The 20,122-nt window shown below is 40.3% G+C and overlaps 1 protein-coding gene across 1 annotated transcript in view; it reads right to left on the bottom strand.

Annotated features, from left to right (window-relative positions):
• Positions 1 to 16,017, bottom strand: part of LOC127585186 (fibrillin-1-like) — a 302,894-nt gene extending 286,877 nt beyond the window's left edge. Inside the window, exons 1-5 of the mRNA XM_052042412.1 lie at positions 15,473 to 16,017; positions 12,919 to 13,001; positions 12,582 to 12,680; positions 6,625 to 6,720; positions 4,009 to 4,104 (exon numbers count right to left, since the gene is read on the bottom strand). Of these exons, the coding sequence (XP_051898372.1) occupies positions 4,009 to 4,104; positions 6,625 to 6,720; positions 12,582 to 12,680; positions 12,919 to 13,001; positions 15,473 to 15,648 (550 nt within the window). The 5' untranslated portion in view covers positions 15,649 to 16,017. The remainder of the gene's footprint in view (positions 1 to 4,008; positions 4,105 to 6,624; positions 6,721 to 12,581; positions 12,681 to 12,918; positions 13,002 to 15,472) is intronic.
• Between the last annotated feature and the right edge of the window lie 4,105 nt (positions 16,018 to 20,122).

Below are 20,122 nucleotides of genomic sequence, written 5' to 3'. Positions count from 1 at the left end.
TATTTATATGGAACTTTAAAACTTCATTATATCTCAATACCTTTTACAACTTCTGAAGCAATTTGTCATCACTATTGCAGAGGTAATCATGACATCAAAATGTATTTAAAATTAATCTTTAAAAATAGATACACATACAAAACAAAACTGAAGTATCAAACACCTAACAGGAACTTATCTCCTCTTTTCTTTCCCCACAATCCCTATTGAAGTCAAAATCCAAGCAAGTCCTAGAAATGCAATCTAAACACTTAACCTTCTTACCAGTCATATGCCATCACTGAGCTATCTTTTATGTCCTGGGCCAAGAGATTGCACAAAGAAAAATATGGAGGATATGTCATGGACCAATTGTATGAAATACAGAGCTACAATGAGGCCACCACATTTGATTTAACATCAAAGATCTTGAAAAGTTATTTTTGAACCTGGAACACAACATTGTCAGCACTAGTAGTTAATGACTCAATTCTGCAAGGTGTGCCAAGCAAAATGCATCACCACTGTTGTAAAGCACAATCTCATCTTTATTTGACATCACCAGCTACTCTTTCATATTTTTGCTGATATTCTTTTAACTGTAGTGCCGGCAGGACACTGCATTAAATCTCAATTGTGCAAAAACAAATATTTCATTTAAACCAAACTCATTTAGTCTCTGAATACCAGCTCAAGAGGAGGGCCAGTGCACTTCCCCATATTGGCATTGAAACAAGGTATACTTTCCACCTATGCCAGCAAAACGTGTGTGGCAACAATAACATGTTAAATTATTGTGTTTATTTATACACATTCTCAATGCAGTGTGATGCAGAACAAATCAATTCTGAAACAGTAAAATGGAAGCATGTTAAAACTTCCAAAAAAATATCAGCTAACAGCACTTAAAATTACTACTCAGTAATTTAGTATTGTAGTGACTTTGTATAAATGCCAGAAATTTTCTAACTTACAGTATATCATAAGTAAAGCAGCTGTACATTGATACTGCTGCACATTAACCTCCTGATGTAGAGTGTGTTTGAAAATCTCCAGATCACTTGTAAGTAAACAATATTGACTGAAATGCCATTCAACTAACATTCTCTCTTTACCATAAAAGCTACATCCTTTGGATCAAATAGAGGACTTAATTTTGTCACCGGCTGATAATGCATCTGTCCTGGGTTACTGACTCAGGACAAAGTGTTTTGTTTGTTAGAAGTGGTAATCCTCACTGGACATATAAATAACTCATTTAATTAGTTTTGTCACAATTCCTGCATGTAAATGTTTGAAACATCTTAGTTATTTATGTAAAAAAAAGATGGAAATGCCATTTCACATTAGAAATCATTGCCACAAGGATGACTCCCTCCAAAAAAAATACTATTTAGGGTGTCTGCTAGAACTGGCATTACTGCCTACTTTTAGAGATCATTATTCTATCAACCCACAAGTAAAAACAGAAGTAGTTGGTAAAATAGGGAAGAACTTCAATTTCCACCACTGTCCCAACTCACCTTGAAAGATAATACCAGTAGTTTACTGAGATAACTCATTACTAAACATTTCCATCAAACCTTTGATCAGACACTTCTTTAAAAACCATATTTAACTATGCCATATCTCAATAGCAATGCTCACTAAAATTTAGATCAGTGTAGAATGGGTTTTGTGTACCAGGATACTACATTCATGAAACCAAAAACACAAGTTCTTACATAGAAACATACAGAATGGTCACAGAATGGAAGGCGGCCAGATTGTCTAGTACCAGCGCTATGCACTCCCCGTCTTCTCCCAGAAGCCCTGCAAAATTATTTTCTTTCAGATACTTATGCAGCTCCTTTCCTGAACACAATTGAATCTGCCCCCACTTCTACCCGGCTGTGCATCCCAGATACTAACTACTCACCATATATAAAAAAAAACCCTTGTCACTTTTCATCCCTTTGAATCATTCTTGACCTCTCCACCAATAACAACACTTCTTTATCTACACCCCTATGACTTTTAAGTATCAGATCAGGTGACACAGTAGTTCAATCCTGACTTCCAATCCTGTCTGTGCGAAGATTGCACATTTTCCCTAAGACCGCACGAATTTCTTCTGGGTGCTGCCCTTCCCTCCCATGTCCCAAAGGCATGCACGTGATAGATTAAATGGCCACATAAATAAAGTGCCATAGATGAGTAGTAGAGTCTGCTTTGGGGTGGGGGAGGAATCTGGGGAGATGAGTTCATGGAAATGTGGGGAGAATAAAATGGTAATCATAAATGGGTGCTTGATGGCTGCTGCAGATCTGGTGGGCTGAAAGCCTGGTTTCTATGACTATCACCTTGCAAAGTCTGTTCCAAGAATAATCACCCCAGCTTCTCCAATTTGTCTGTATAACTAAAGCCCCTAAACCCTGTAATCATTTTGATAAATAATTCTGCAACTTTTCAGAAGCTGCCACATCCTTCATAAAATACAGTGTCCAGAACCCAATACAATATTCCATTTGTGGCTAAACCAGTATTTTATGAAAAGGTTTATCATGACTCCTTCCTCTTGTTCATCCTTCCAGTTATGATGCCCAGGATCCCAAATACTTTGTTCTCAACCATTATCAACCTGTCTTATCATTTTCCACATACCTTGTAGATACAATCTACATCTAGCTGTTTGTGTAAACCTTTTAGAATTTTGCCCCTTTAAGCACATAGCCACTGGGCAACATTCAAAAGAAACTTTAGATCATCTGCCTACCCGGACAATGTGGTTTTCTTTTTTATTACCATTATTTGTATGACAATCACTTGACACGTTTACGCTACTCTACAGTAATTGAAAAGCGACCTTAGCCTCTAAAATAAACAGACCAACACATTTAGTAAGAAATGCAATTTAATTTGGAAACAGAAATGACCTATATTTTAAATTAGTCAATAAAATAAAATCAAAATTGAATGCAGTATTAACAAATATAACCCAAACTAGAATGTTGCATTGTAAATTTAGCCCAAATTATAGCCAAGTTGAAAGTTGTGCTTCTTTTGCTACACAGATGGAAAATGCAGTCAAATCATTTTTATGCTTGTATATAAGACCATCTCAGTTTGATTCAGTAGTTATTGCAACTTAATGTTGGTAATTTCAAAATTACAAACTTCACAAATCTACCCTCATGGGATGCTCATGTTACCATATCTGAAAACATCACATTTTAGTAAGATCAAGGTCAATGAGAGGGCAAACAGGAATTTATCAAGCTATTATTATGAATGAAGATATTAGTTATACGAACTCTGCAGAGTTCATATACCTGGTCAAATTTCTTCTGTCATGGATCAGTAACCAGAAATCACAATATACCATTATCAACCAAAAATGAAATGCATCTTGCACAGAAGGTTGCTAATATCTGCAATACTCTCAAAGGTTGCATTCAGATTCCACAGGAATCTTTTAGAAGTCAATTTGAAACATCTAGGGATACGGGGAGAAAGATGGGTTCTGGGACCAAACTGGATTGATTTATCAGAACTGCAGCCATGTATCCTCTATTAGCACCATTAGATTCTATAAAAAGAAAATCACAGTTCATTCACTTCTTGTCTTCCTAGTCACATTTCAACAAATGATGGAATTATTGATTGCAGTGACTAGTCAACATCTATTCACCAGCTTTGATAGATCTACATTTCACCTCTCAACAAGGCGAAATAGGAAGTTTATTCCTTTTCAAATCCAGAATAGAGCAACTGCATCACACCCTAACTGTATTAAATACACATAATTATTTCCTCATAACCTAATCCCTCCATCCTGGTTACTTTCATCTATATTCTTTCAACTTCTGTAATATCCTTTTGGCACTGCAGTCACCACAAATATAAACCATATTCTTATTAAGTAACAGAAACCAACATAACTAAACCCGAGTTTGCCAATAATTACAAGGCAATAGCAAATAAAATGGAAAAAAGATTGATATGCTTTAAAACATTTTTATAGTTGGTTAATGCATGAAAATGCTTTACCTCTTTCGCACTGTGCTCCTGTAAATCCATATGTACAAGCACAACGATTAGGAGCAACGCATCTTCCGTTATTCAAGCAACCATTCTCACAGACAGCTGAAAAATATAATTTTTCAATTAACACAATTGTTTAAATTCTGCTTCGTCTTACAAGCAAATTAGTGTGTTTGCATACTTCAGCAGTTAATGTTTTCCAAAATGTTAAAGCTGTCATTTGCAATTCAAAATTTCATATTTAATTAAGGAAGCAAAGTATGAATAGCCTCATTTTCTGACTGATAATGCGCAGCTTGCATCAATCTTACAAAACTAATACATACATCAGTGAAACTAACTCATAGTATTTAATATTTAGCTGCGATTAGAATAATGTAATTTTTGATCATTAACTATGCAGCACATTCTGTATTACCCTGAGATTGTGTCCTTAATAACACAACAGACTGTTTTTTCATTTATACTTGCAAGCACATCAATATGAAATCACTCATTTTGGCCAATTTGCACAATGGTTAGAATTGTAATTTTACGAAAATGGGGGCAAACTTATGCTGACAGTCCCAGCCGGTGTAATACTTGACCTTTCAAAATCCTTAATTTTAGACTTGACAGATATCATACAAGTTGTTGGCTACTCAATGTAATTGAATGAATACAAATATCTGTAGGTCAAGGTATAAAACAAAGTGGTGGTGGGGGTAGGATAGAAAAAACCTTGACCAAAATTTCAAGAACTCAGTTTACAAACAGATCAAAAGTTATGCAGGAACCTTAATTACATAACAAGGATACCAAGACGTAACTTTTCCATAAATTGGGCACACCAACAATTTCAGCATAAGGTATGCTAACATTCCAGTTCATTCAGGAAATTAATGGTTAAAATTAAAAGTGCAAAAATGGCTTGATGCCGATACCATACTGTACATTGAGGGATTGGACATGTTTAGCATATTTGTCAAAGTAAACCCAAATACAGTTCCCACAGAAGGCAAAAATGCCCCTTCTCCCAGTTCCTCTGCCTCATCTGATCCCATGAGGCTTTCCATTCTAGGACATCAGAGGTGTCCTCCTTTTTCAATAACCGGGGTTTCCCTTCCATCACCATCAATGCTGCCCTTACCCATATCTCCTCCACTTCCCGCACGTCTGCCCTCACCCCCTCCCCGTCGACATAACAGGGACAGAGTTCCCCTCATCCTCACCTACCACCCCACAATCCTCCGTATTCAACACATCATTCTCCACAACCCCCAATGGGATCCTACCACCAGACACATCTTCCCCTCACCCCCTCTCTGATTTCCGAAGGGACCACTCTCTCCATGACTCCCTCGTCCACTTGTCCCTCCCCACTGATAACCCCCCTAGAACTTATGCCTGCAACCGCACCAAATGCTATACCTGTCCCTACACCTCCTTGCTCATCACAATTCGGGATCCAAAACAATCCTTGGGGTCCCAAACAATCCTTCCAGGTGAGGTAGCAGGGGTCATTTATTACATCCAGTACAGTTTTCTGTACAGCGGTGAGACCTGACGCAGATTGAGTGACTGCTTTGTCGTGCACCTTTGCTCTGTCTGCCGCAACAGCCAAGACCTCCCGGTGGCCACCCACTTCAATTCCACATCCCATTCTCATACGGACACGTCTATCTATGGCCTCCTCTACCGCCATGTTGCCAGGCACAGGTTGGAGAAACATATATTCCACCTTGGGAGTCTCCAACCTGATGGCCTTAACATCGATTTCTCTAACTTCCAGTAATCCCACCCCTTCTTTTTCTACCCCCATCCCCACTCCTTTGTCTTCCCTTATTCCTGTGGCTCCCTTCCCCTGCCTTGATGACCTGCCCATCTCCTCTCCTCCCTCTGCCTCGATGACCTGCCCATCTCCTCTCCTCCCCCTGCCTTTATTCCATGGTTTACTGCCCTTTCCTACCGGATTCTTCAGCCCTCGGCCTCTTCTACCTATCACCTCTCAGATTACATCTTCTCCCCCTCCCGTTACCTTCCTCCTCTCACCTGGACTCACCTATCACCTGATCTATCCCCTGCCTGTGTATACTGCTCCCCCTCCCCCCACTTCTTATTCTGCCTTCTGCCCTCTTCCTTTCCAGTCCTGATGAAGCATCTCGGCCCAAAACATTGACTGTTTATTTCCCTCCATGAATGCTGCCTGACCTGCTGAGTTCCTCTAGCACTTTTTGTGTATTGCTCCAGATACATCCAGCATCTGCAGAATTTCTTGTGTCACCTATACATTAGCCTGTATTTCCTAGCTGCTCCATACAGAAAAGGGCAATGACAGAGACCCAATACATCTAACTGTATTAATTAGAAAATAAACAAAAAGGATAGATAAGTCATAGCAAGTAAATAGAAGTAGAATAGAAAGTATAGCTGTTGATATACATACAAGTTATTAAAGTGGTCCATGTAATCGGTTACATTTTCTGTAAAATGCTTCTGGATCACAAAGGTGTAGGAGAGGAGTGCCAAGGTAGACAGGTGATTCAGAATTGCTCTTCAGAAGTGTACCCCATTATCTTAAATGGAGCACTGTTAAGACATGCAACTTTGTATGTAAAAACACAGGTCTGTAGTAATACTCACGCTGCCCACAGTGAGTCCCAATATATCCCTTCTGACAAATACAATGATCCTCAGCACAAGAGCCACCATTCATGCATCTGATGTTGCACTGCTGGACTGCAATAAAAGCAATTGGAAGTACAATTAAGGACAGTAATAAAACTATTTTATCATCCTCATGTATTTAAAAACCTAAATCAGTAATTACAAATTAAAAGGATGGAAAGCTAAGTAATACAGAAATGTAAACATTCTACACAAAATCACTGTGCCAAAGACATGTCTGAAACAATTAGCTTAAAATTAGCATAATAAACTGCATTGATAAAATTTATAAACATGCCAATTTAAAAGGACAGTGTCCCAGGCAGGCTTCAAAAGTAAACAAAGATGTTTCTGTCCTAATTTGTTTAAAAGAGTATAGTTCTTCAGCTACTGTTGTAGCTTTTGTAAGTCAGGCAATATTAGACAAAAATATGACCACATATATTCTTAAATCAGGGAGATTCAAGCTCCAAAAAAAAATTTCCCAATATTTATTGTTATCAGGAAAAAGTTAAATATTGAGTGTTTACTTTCACAAAACAATGAGAAAAAATTGCTATGACATAGGCTATAACTAATTACAAATACAAGCACAGTATAGTCAACTCTCAAATAAATCCCAGTGTCAGGTGGCACTAGCTTTCACACATTCCCAGAAGTAGCTATTGGTATCACTGAATAGATATCAAGAGCTTAATTAGAAGTAGGGAAAACTGATAAACTTTCTAGTTTGGCTATTATTTCAGCACTTCTTTACTAAATGGCCATAGAGTTGCTTTGGAAAAGACTGAAGATTCTCTTGACTACCTGCTTGTAAACCTAGCTAAAGAGCAAATAATGCAGCCGCAGGAGAATGGGTAAAATGCAGGTGAAAATCTAGTGAGGTCAAAAATATGAAAAAAATGAATGACTTGGAAATGCTTCTTTATTCCCCACTTCATCATTAATGATTTCATAAACATACACTATAAAATAATTTAAATCCATGCACAACCATGCATCAATTACACATTTGTAATGCCAGATAGCTATTTTTATTAATATACCTACTGTAAAGCACGAATACCACATCCAAAACCTCAGCAAGGAGCTACCTATTACATAATTCTTGCCACTGATTTAACCAGTGTAAGCAATGTACACTTTCCCAAATTGTCAGCCACTGATTTGCAAGATCCTGCTTTTCCACTTCCAATCATTAACATTCTCTTTTAATATATTAATTCCACATTCAGAGAAAAGATACAATTCCAATGATTTATTAGAGGAAAAAAATTAAGATGGCTATGGACTGCATATATTAAAGTACATCTCTCCCAAGGCTATGAAACAAACAAATAGCAGACAGTGGAGACTCACTTGGCGTAAATGCAGATCTAATCTGCTTCGCCAAATTCCAACTGACATGCTCCTGCCAAAAAAACACATTTTCCTACATCAGTGCATTCCTTCTCTGTTACGCTGCAGCAAAAAAGTCACTTCTTGGGTTCAAAAGAAGTACTGTTTATGTAAACATAAATGTTCCCAACATAACCATAGGAAATATATTTTAATAAATAAAACTTGCACATCATACCATTTCCTGTTTAGTAAATTGACAAGATTACTAGTTAGTTGGATCACTTTGTCTAGCTTAACTAAAATACTTAAAATTATTACATTGTTTGCAATGCACTTAAAAATATCATTTTTCATTGTATATACTAAAAAAACAAGTGTTGGCAATATTCATAAAATCTGAATACATAATGTACTTTGTATAGAAGTATAGATAGAAGACTATTAAAACCTCTGGGAATTTATACAGCTTTGTTGTAACAGGATCATTATCTTCTAAGTCCATGATTACACCCATTCTTATCAGTGATCTTAGCAGTATTGCAAATTATACAATCAACGTAATTTTCAGAATCTTGGGACCTCAGCGAAATTGCCTATTAATGACCAATTAGAGGCAGTTTTCTGTTCGAGTATAATGCTCACAAGCAATTAGACTGACATTGCTCAAATTCAGTCTGCAGAGCAAGTATAAAAACATGCACTTAAGTTAGGGTCTACCTACCTGACACAACAGGAGCTATTTACATTTTGGCAGTTCAGATATATATTCTAATAGAACATTCAGGTTTGGGTCAGGTCAGGCTACGCTATGGCCATACTTTATCTAGGTCAGGTTGGTTGTTTTGTATTACTATATCTGCCCTCCGTTCCTGACCAAGTACAAAGATATGCAATGCACAAGGTTTTCGCTTAACTTTTCTCCAAAGTTCCTTGAGGGTGAGTTGGGTCAGATGTGGAAAAAATGGTACATACTTGGGATCAGAGCTAGTTCAGATTGGCTGTGATTGAATCAGATTATGATCTTGCACCAGAACAGACCTCAAATTTATGAAGTGCCTTTAAGCACTGCAAAATATCCCTAGGTGCTTAAGAGTTATCAAAGGTATTCTAAAAAGATGAAGTTGTACAACCATGTAATAAAATTTATACGACCAAAGTAGAACTGATACACAGTCCAATACAATTATAATACTACAAGAACAGGACGAAGTTTATTTAAGCAATGTCCAACTTCTCAGAGTGGTGCTATGGAAATTAATGTTTAAGTCACACAACAGTTTCTGTTCTCAACACCAGGAGGTAGCAGTAAGCCAAGGTCAAGCATTTCCTAATAAAAGTGGAGAGAGGAATCCAAAGGGAATTCACTCTATTGCATTATGCTTTTATGGAATTACATAGAACATATTACACAGAAAGAGGTCACTTTCACCAAACCAGTCCATACCAGCTTTCATACTTACAAGTCATACACCATATAAGGTGAAAGGGGAAAGGTTTAGGGGGAACATCTTCACTCAGAGAGTGGTAGGAGTGTGGAACGGGCTGCCATCTGATGTAGTAAATGTGGGCTCACTCTTAAGCTTTAAGAATACATTGGATAGATATATGGACAGGAGAGGTCTGGAGGGTTATGGACTGGGTGCAGGGAAGTGGGACTAGCAGAATAACGTTTCGGCGCAGACTAGGTGGGTCGAATGGCCTGTTTTCTGTGCTGTATTGTTCTATGGTTCACAGAAACAGGGCCTTCGGCACATCATGTCCACGATGCCCATTGCATCCAACTACACTAAGCCTACTTACCCACATTAGGTCCAGGCCTTGGCAATTCAAGTACTTGTCCAGATGTTTCTTACGTGCAAGAGTAAACACTTCCACTGCCTGTCAGGCTCCAACCACCTTGTGTGTGAAAACATGCTGCTCAGATCCCACCTAAACCTACCTCTCACCTCAAACCTATGCCATCATCTTAGACAAGAAAGACTATTACTGTCCATCCTCAATTATATACCTCTATCAGGTCACCCCTCACCCCTTTTCCTCTATTCCAAGGAAAACAAACCCAACTTATCCAGTCTCTCCTTATAAATGAAATGCTCCAATCCAGGCAAAATCCTGGTGAATCTTCCCTGCACCCTCACCAGCACAATCACATACTTCCTATGGTGTGACAACTAGAACTGCACACAATACACCAGCTGTGACCTAACAAACATTTTAAAAAACTGCACTCCTTCCATCTTTCTTCATCCAATTTTCATCAGAGTAACCTTCTATTTTCTCATGCTTAAGTACCTTTAAGTGCCGATAATTCTCTCTATGCTCTATGAAAGGACACTTCTCTTGCATTCCCTACACTGGCATGTAAGAAAATCATCTCCAAGTTCTCCTGCAAGTCATACCATGACATAGACGTATCGCCATTCCATCAGAAGTACAAAACCCCCACCCAACACCAATGTGCAATTTCATTTACCGCAGTGGTTCAAGGAAGCAATTCATTACAAAGTTCTCAAAGACAATAATAAATACCAGGTACATGCACACCCCTTGTATGAATGAAAAAGGAACTTTCATAATTTTAAAGACTTCCATTAGATCTTCCTTCAGCTGCAAAGAGCAAATGTAAGCCAGTCTGATCATTCATTTCCAACAAGCAAAACTATAATTCTGGTATTTGCATTTTTTTTAAAACTTCATCACTTTTCACATCTTTCATAATTTACTACTAGAACCATGCACAGTACCACATGTTGTACTTAAAAGTTTAGCATAAATTCTCCATTTTTCTCTTCCCTCACTCTAGATTAACCACTAGTGATTATTTTGCCTTCTTATGGATATTAGTCTGTGCTGCTTCTTTTAGAGATTTGTACTCCCATCCTATTATTCTGGAGCCATATTAGAATAGTTTCTAAGTAATGTAACCTCATTTTGTACCAAAATGTAATACCTTATACTTACATGCTGAAATTCATTTGCCACGTGTATGCACACTACAAGTCATTGTGAACTTAGTTTGTTACATACTTTCTCAATAATGATAAGCCCACCTCCCAAATTTTGTATTATTGGCTAATTTAGTAAATGTTTTCAATTCCAAAATCTAAATTGCTAATATAAATAGTGAACACTTATTCCAAAACTAATCCATGTCCCCACATACCTGCTACACTAAATAACTCATCTTTATAATCTGTTTTCTATCTTGTTATCCATTCTGTTGATAACCATTTAACTCTGCATGCTCTGATTTTACCCATTAAGATATCTTTTAGTCACATGTACATCGAAAACCACAGTGAAATACATCTTTTGTGCAGTGTTCTGGGGGCAGCCGGCAAGTGTCGCCACGCTTCCGGCACCAACATAGCACACCCACAACTTCCTAATCTGCACGTCTTTGGAATGTGGGAGGACACTGGAGCACCCGGAGACATGGGGAGAACGTACAAGCTCCTTACAGACAGTGGCCGGAATTGAACCCAGATCGCTGGCACTGTAAAGCGTTACGCTAACCACTACACTACCGTGCCTACTAATACCTACTTAATCTACTAATGGTACTATTCAGAAGGACTTTTAGAAAGAGATAAATTCACACTTATTGCATTGTCCTGGTTTAACTCTCTGTAGCTGCTCAAAGACTTCAAAGAGCTTGATCAAGTAATATTTTCCATTTTACTTACTTACCATTTGCTCATGCCATCTTCCCAGTAGGCCAACCCCATTAGCACCATTGCTTCTCCTTCACATACTCATCAACCCTTTGCCACTTACCTACATGAAGGGGTAATTTACACTAGCCAATTAACCTACCAACACATCTTTGGGATGCAAGAGGAAACTGGAGTACCAGAGAAAATTACACACAATAATGGGGAGAATGTAGAAACTCCACATAAACAACATCCAAGGCCAGGATCAAACCCAGATCCCGAAAGCTTGTTTTCTCCCCCATTTTTCTTTTTCTAAGAATTCCATTGTCTTTCCCACAAGTGACATCAAGCTGGCTGGTTTCAAGGGAGTATAGAAAACTATTTAGAAAAGGTCTGTATCAGTGGCTCCAAAAAAAGTTAAAGAGAAGGGGAAAGAGCTTATGAAAAGGACAGACATACTTGCATCTTAGCATTTTTATGACCTCCTGTCATTCCAAAGCAATTTACAGTGAATGTAGCATTTCTGAAGTGCAGTCTCTGTTATAATTAGTAAACATGGCAACCAATTTGCATACAGCAATGTGATAATAACAAAATAATCAGTATTACATTCAAGTTGATTTTAGTAAGCATAATGGACAGGTCACCAGTGATGACTTCCCTGCATTTCAAATAGTGTAATGGAATCTTTTACTTCCACCCGAGAAGACAGATAGAGCATTAGTTCTCCAATACAGGGCCATGAAATGTTAAATGATCTTCATCCTACTCAGGACAGTAGGCCTAAATTTTAGTATTCAAATTTCAAAACCGGGCTTGAACCCATAGCATCTGATTTGAAGTCAAAGGTGCTACCAACTGAATCACTGCTAACAATGGAAAGTTAACAATCCACAGAAAAAAAATTGCTTCATAAACAAATCAAAGTTAACTCACTTGATTTTGAACCACAGGTGGGTGCTATCTGACCATTCGGACATGTGCATATGTTTGGTCGTGAACAAAACCCATCACCACACGAGTTCCTGCAAATTGCTGAAATAAGGAAAAAGTAGACCTAAATGCAACTCTTTGCTTAAGAATCCAAATACAATAGCTTTTTCAATTACAAAATCTAATACAGATTTTTAAAAATGTAAAGGTCCAAGATTTCACTGAATGTGTTCTTTGCTATCAATATTTCAGTTAGAATCAAAGTTGTTTGACCTCTGGTATTAATTTAGCTTAATTCATTAAACTATCCGCTATCCCACTTTCCACTTCTTTCACTTACGGACAATACACTGATTTCCTCCCGGCAATGTTTTCCATCCTGGGCAGCAGTATGAATGGAAACGTGATCCACAAACATTTGGCCTAAAAAAAAGGTAAACCAGTTAACCACTTTTATTCTGAGTTTAAAATATTCAAATTATTTAAATGTGCATCAATATTGCAAGGCATTTACTCAAAATTAGACATTACAATTTTTACCCATGATAATCCAAATTTTGGGGTCTTTACATGAAAGGCCAGGGCTTTGGAAAATCAGCTGACAAAGGAATTTTGTTATATATTGCAGCATTTCAAGACCACCCCATTTCAAATTATTGGTTTCCACCTTTGATCTAGTTCTGTGCCCTGAGCAATCCAAAATGTCAGCCATCATTCTTATGGCAGGAACTGGATTGTGCAGAAGATGATGCATTTAAGTACCATTAACAGCAGAAAGCATCCAGTTACTAGCACTGACATTAGGCACCCCAATAGGGAGAGCTCCATTGCTTCAGGAAAGCATTACAGCCAAGCCTCAAATCATGAAGAAGCTTGAAGGACCTACTCAACAGCATTTTGTAGCCTTTCAACAGACAATCAAATAATATGCGAGCAGTGATACTGCATTAGATACATATGAAATGGAGCCTCAATCTAAAAAGTTTCTCAAAAATGCTTAATGCAGGTTATTATGGAAATTAATTTAACAGTAGGAATATAAAAGTCTTGAAATGTGCCTTTTGTCGACTTAAATAGAATGTTACTACAAGAATCCACCTCTCCACTGGTGGAAGATCCAATATAGCTATTCTCAAAACGTTATTCCAAACTTCATGTTCGTGGTCGGCTAGGATATATGCATAAACCAATGATCAACAATCCTCTGCTACATATGCCTGTATTGGAAGATAAATGTTCCAAAAGTAATTAATTGGTTGTGAACTAAATGACGTTATCCTGAAAACCCGATAGGACACTACATAAATGCGAGCTTTATGCACAGAATTGTAGGAGCACATTCGACAGCTCTGGAAGTGTGGCCCAATTAATCTGATTTTTCTTTTCTTCCCTTTAGTTCTACATTTCCTTTAAAATTATAAAAATCATTTTGAACGAGGGCTTCTGAATATCAAGACTGCATAATCCACTGGAAGAAAGCTGAAAGGCAGCCTATTTATTTTAGACTTGTATAATGGGAGGTTCAGTAGTTGATCAAAGTATAAATCCCACATCATCGAAGATTTGCTTCATTAAAAGCTTGAAAATTATAGTCAAAGAGCAACTTTAATTCTGTGGCGTTGGAAGAGCAAGAACGTTAACAGTTTTCACAGATGGTCTTGAATATATTTGATCTTAAGTGTGTTATAGCAAACCAAAGTTTCATTAGTCGTGAAGGAAAATATTGTGACAGGGTGTTGAACGTGTTCGCCAGTAAGACATTTTCCAATTGATGTCCCAATTTGAGGTGACGTTTTGCTTACTTTTCCCTCCGTTGCTGAACTAAAAGAACCCCCAAACAAGGAGCCCTGTCCTGCCCATCCCAGCCAGGCTAGCGTTTGCCCCGACGTGCTCGCTTCCATTTCAATGCCCAGCCCAAGGTGCTGAGGATGAAACTAACAGGGGCGTGCAGCGCAGTCCCGACCGGCGGGTTTACAGCCTTCGGGACATGACTGCAAACTACAGCAAATGAACAAACTCTGTATCAATCCGTGGGAAATATTACCGTTACCAAATACCGCCAGCGATAACACCAGCCTGTATCAGCAGGGCGTTTTAAACGTTATTTCTTAGTCCCTGCACATTAGCAGCAACTTTACAACAATCAGTAAATAAATTATCAACTAACATGATCGCAATTAGCTTAGCCTGTTCAGGAAAATGCAGTAATCAACATCAACTGGGTCCAGGCAATTCGTGCACTAAGTCCGTCCTGAAATGTTCAACGTTCAGAATAATTTGCAATCACCAAAAATGTTTAAAATGGTCGAGTTTTACGGCGGTACCAAATGCATGCAAAACTGGAGACAAGTTGCAGAGGGGGAGACATGCAACATTTTCAGAAGGTTTCCATCCATCTGCTAAGGGGTTAACAGGCTGCGCTGAAGCGGAGGTGCAGGCGGGGGGCTTCTCTGTACCTCCACCTCCCTGCAGCTTCCCATCCAGGAACCCGTGTGCCGAGGACGGGAAAAACACGGCCACAGATTTGCTGATGTGGAAATGCTGCAACTCGACCAAAACTTGGTTCAAGTGCCTAACTTTGGCCAAACATATCCGTTTGCAACAGTTCCTTCCAACAAAACTTAACAATTGCTGCTGCATTTTAAATTAAAAGAAAACTTTTATTAATGCATCATACGCGCCAAGTCGTTTTTAAACAGAATTTGCATGGTTTTAATTAAAAAGTCTGCTTTGACGTCCGTCCTGCATTTTGCTGCGCACAACGCAACATTTCCACCCCAATTTCGACACATAGTTACATTTCTGATTTAAATTATTTTTTTCAGGGAAAGATTGCAGAAATTAACCATGCAGGAAAGTGACTTCTATACGTAAAAAGTAACGGTAATATTTACCCTTTCAGTGCATCCTGGTTTGATCCACCTAGTCTTCTTGACCTGCTTGTGTTCTTCTGGTTGTTGTACCTCACAGCAGTGGGATCTTGCTCTGCCGCACCTACACTTGTCTGCACCGCAATAGATAAAAACGTTGTAAATCCCACGTAAACCTTAAGCAGCCACCGAATCCACATAATGTAGTCGGGGCTGGGCTCCCTCCCGTCTCAACCAGACACTCCGTACTCCACGGGAGAGAGAGAGACAGGGAGGGGGATACCAAACACGGCTGGATTTTAGCGACTTGCTGGACTTTCAACGCAAAGAAAACTTTAAAGTGGGAAAAAAAATCTCCTCAAATGTCCTTCAGAAACAAACTGAAGGAAAAGTTGGGAGATTTTATCAGAAAAAAATCAGACCTTCCGTCTAGATATATTCGAAAAACAGAAATAAAACATGTGGAGAATAAACTAAGTTAATCTTTTGAAAAAGATCAGCATCTGTCTGCGGGCGCCCCGTGCACTGCAGGCGCTCGCGAAGCCGCTGCTCCACTGCATGGGCTTCAGCTGCGCGACACTCCCGCTCCCGCTCCCTCCCCGCCCGCCCTCTCCGCCACGCGCGCCGCCGCCGCCGCCGCCCTCCCCCTCTGCCGCGCGCGCGCGCCGCCGCCATCGCCCCCCCCACCCCACCGCGCGCGCGCCGCCGCCGCATCTCCCCCCTCCCCCTCTGCCGCGCTCGCGCCTCCGCCCCCCCCCCTCTGCCGCGCGCGCCCCCCCCCCCCCCCCCCCCCCCTCCTCTGCCGCGCGCGCCGCCTCCCAGCCGCTGTGCGCTCTGCTCTCGCGAGAGCGGCTTCCAACGGGCGCTGCACGGGGAGGGGGAAGAGGAGAAGGCGGTGTCAGGGAGGCCGGGCGCCCGTCAGTGGGAGAAGGTAGGGTCCGGCGTTGCGCACGGGAAGTCCGGTGTCCGTGGCAGTGGCTGACAGAACACTGAGGGAAGTTCACTTTCGGACCCTACTTGATAGTGTTATCCCCGGTGCACTTAATAAACAGTACAGTCCACAAGGATCAACGACGTCGGCTGCCCGTTTCCCTCCACACCTGCTGCCCGACCTGCTGAGTTCTCCAGCAGTCTGTATTTTTGTTCTATCAGCAACAGGTGTCTTTCAGTGTAGTACCACTGGATCTTTTATCTTTTTGTTGATGACTCACATTGTATAATAGATGGTAATTTAAGTTTATGTTAACTTTTGTTTGTCCTCGTTGTAATGTACTGTGCGTTATGTGTTATTATGTAGTTATAGTAAAGAACCACAGTTCCCGGTAGGTAATGCAAGGGGTTACTGGGGGAACAGGAAGTGGCTGTAAAATGAGAGGGAAAGCAAGCCAGGCAGATTGTTGGTTAAGAAAATGTTCAGATGTTAAATCCATGCAAAGCTTGTCTCTTGATGAAGAACAAACATAACATGGTGTTAGAAGATGGTGTGAGGTATGAACAGGAGGAGTAGATGAATACTGTGTGCAATTGAGAAAGAGACTCAGTGAGTATGAAAGAAAAGCTGTAATAAGACAGAGAAAAAGCAGGCCAGTGTGGCGAGGGAGCACATTGTTCCTGAAGTTCGGCAGTCACTGGATTTGCCAAGAGAGATTCAGGTGAGGGGAGTTCCCCTTATGGATAAGCTAAGTCCTCCCACGCCTATGCAGTTTACTGGCAATCTAACCGATAATTAGAAATGCTTCAAACAGCGATTCAACATATATTTAGATGCTAGTGGAGCGGGCTGGAACGATGAAAAATTGAAAGTGTCTATTTTTCTGCACGTGATTGGCGAAGATGTGTAGGTCAGCAGAAACCACATGAGCACAAGCTAAGGAACTGCACAGGGCAGACACAACAGTGCATGCTGTGAAAACAGAGAAGCAGCACACAAGGCATTTCTGAAAGCAACAGCAAAGCAAAGAGGAAGACTCAAACAGCAAATGCAGCAGATGTGGAGGAAGACACATTCTAAAGATGTGTCCTGCTTATGGGAAGTCCTACAATAGCTGTGGGAAGAAGAATCACTTTGCTAGGTGCTGCAAAGCTGGGGCTAACGAGAAATGTGCACACAGTTGATGAGGAAATGGAGGAATTCTTTGTTGATTCTGTACAGACTGTGGCTGCTGGTAAAAACAGAATGGATTGTTCTAGTAACTGTGAATGAGACAGTAATTCCATTCAAGCTTGACACCGGAGCTCGGGTGAATCTTTTATCCATGGATGATTGTAAGACTCTCACAGTAAAGAGTAAGATTTACCCTGCGAAGTTAAAAGTGACAGGCTACACTGGAGAGAAAGTTCCAGTAAAAGGGGGCTGTATGGTGATCTTTAAGCACAAGGGGCAACACTTAAAATTACAGCTACTGATTGTAGAAAAGAGAGTACAGCGAATACTAGGTCTGAGTGCATGTGAAAAGCTCAACCTAGTGAAAAGTTTTCATAATAGCTTTGCATAGCAAAGATGACCACACAACACTCATGGAAGAGTATGCAGATGTCTTTGAGGGGCTCGGATGCTTACCTGGTGTACACAAAATTCACATAGATGAGGCAGTGGCTCCTGTTGTCCATGCATGCAGGAAAGTTCCGTTTCAACTTAGAGATAAACTTAAACAAGAACTAGCACGCATGGAATGGATGAATGTCATACAGAAAATTGAAGAACCAACAGATTGGGTGAGTTCACTGGTCATTGTGCAAATGAAAAATGGAGCATTACGGATATGTCTAGACCAAAGATATCTCAATAAAGCCATCAAGAGAGAGCATTTTAAATTGCCAACACGGGAGGAGATCATGTCCTGGTTTTCAAGTGCCAGATGGTTTAGCAAGCTCAACGCATCGTCGGGGTTTTGGCAGATGAAGCTTGATGAGGCAAGTTTGAGACTGTGTACTTTTAACATACCACAGGGAAGATATCGCTATCTTTGGCTGCAATATGGGATCCTGTCTGCACCAGAAGTCTACCAGAAAACCATCTACATGATTTTTGAGGGTGTCGAGACCATGATGGATGACATCATCGTGGTGGGGGTCCACCAAGGAGGAACATGATACTCGACTGAGACAAGTGCTTGACGTGACAAGGAATGTCAATTTGAAATTAAGTAAAGAAAAATGTGTGTTTGGTGTTCAGACACTGATCTTCATAGGCAATGTCATATCTGAAGAGGGAGTGAAGCCTGACCCAAGAAAGACGTCAGCCATTGAAAACATGGAGAGGCCCCAAAACAAAGAGGAGGTGAGACGTTTCTTAGGGATGGTGACTCAACTGGCTAAGTTTATCCCTCAACTGTCAACAGTGTCAGCACCACTTAGGTCACTCCTTGAGCAATAAAATGAATGGATTTGGTCTCATGAGCAGGAAGAGTGTTTCCAGACGTTGAAAAGAGTCCTAACTGAAGAGCCTGTGCTGAATTTTCATGATCCAGTAAGGTGTATCAGGATATCAGCTGATGCGTCCTGGCGCAGCCTTGGATCAGTACTACTGCAGCAGCATGATGGCACATGGCAACCTGTGGCCTATGCATCAAGGCCTTTAACAAGTGTGGAAGCCAACTTTGCACAGATAGAGAAAGAGCTTCTCACCAGTACATATGCATGTGAAAGGTTCCATCAGTATATCTATGGGCAAGCTATTGAACTGGAGACAGACCATAAACCATTGGTCTCAATTATGTCCAAACCACTGAATGACTGTCCCATGAGGATACAGCGCATGTTGATAAGGCTGCAGAAATATGGTGTGAAGATGATCTACACCGGGAAAATATATGTTTGCTGCTGATGCGCTGTCTCGAGCAGTCGACAAGACAGAAAAGAGTGACCAACAGGTTATTGCAGATGTACAGACCTATGTTGACATGATGGTCACCCCTCTTCCAGTATCTCTGGATAGAACAGAGCAGATTAGGAAAGCAGCAGAGGCAGATGAAACAATGAAAGTACTCAATGATACAATACGGAAAGGATGACCAGCAACAAAGGATGACTGTCCAATGTATATTTGGGATTATTGGGCATGCAGAGCTGAACTGTCCGTAGTGAAAGATATGGTCTTCAAAGGGAACAGGTTTGTGACTCCAGTGTCACTACGCAAGGAGATGCTCCAGAAGATACACAAAGGGCATCTTGGGGAGGAAAAATGTAAACAGAGTATGTGAAGTGATGTACTGGCCAAGAATGAACCAAGACATCAGCCAGACCACTGCTTCATGTGAAATATGCCTTACCTACAGACCAAAGCAGCAAGCAGAATCACTTACACCACACCTTGTAGCAGACAGGCCGTATTTGGATGGAGTAGATTTGTTTAACTGTAATGGGAAGAGCCATATTGTTGTAACAGACTACTTTTCCAATTACCCAGAGGTTGCGACACTGCAATCAATGTCCAGCAAAGCAGTTATCACGTTCCTGAAAGCTGTGTTTGCGAGGCATGGAGTTCCACGTGAAGTAGTATCAGACAATGGTCCACAATTTTCGAGCTGTGAACTTGAATCCTTTGCCAATGTTCAGGGGTTTTGACATATAACCTCAAGCCCACATCACCCAAAATCTAATGGCCCAGCAGAGAGTTCAGTTAAGGTGGTGAAGGGCCACATGAAGAAAGCGCAAGATGGACGAGAGGATTTC

This window comes from Pristis pectinata, chromosome 32, assembly GCF_009764475.1.
Source record: "Pristis pectinata isolate sPriPec2 chromosome 32, sPriPec2.1.pri, whole genome shotgun sequence".
Classification (NCBI taxonomy): domain Eukaryota; kingdom Metazoa; phylum Chordata; class Chondrichthyes; order Rhinopristiformes; family Pristidae; genus Pristis; species Pristis pectinata.
The sequence above is the reverse complement of the archived record's forward strand: the minus strand, read 5'-3'. Positions and strand labels throughout refer to the sequence as shown.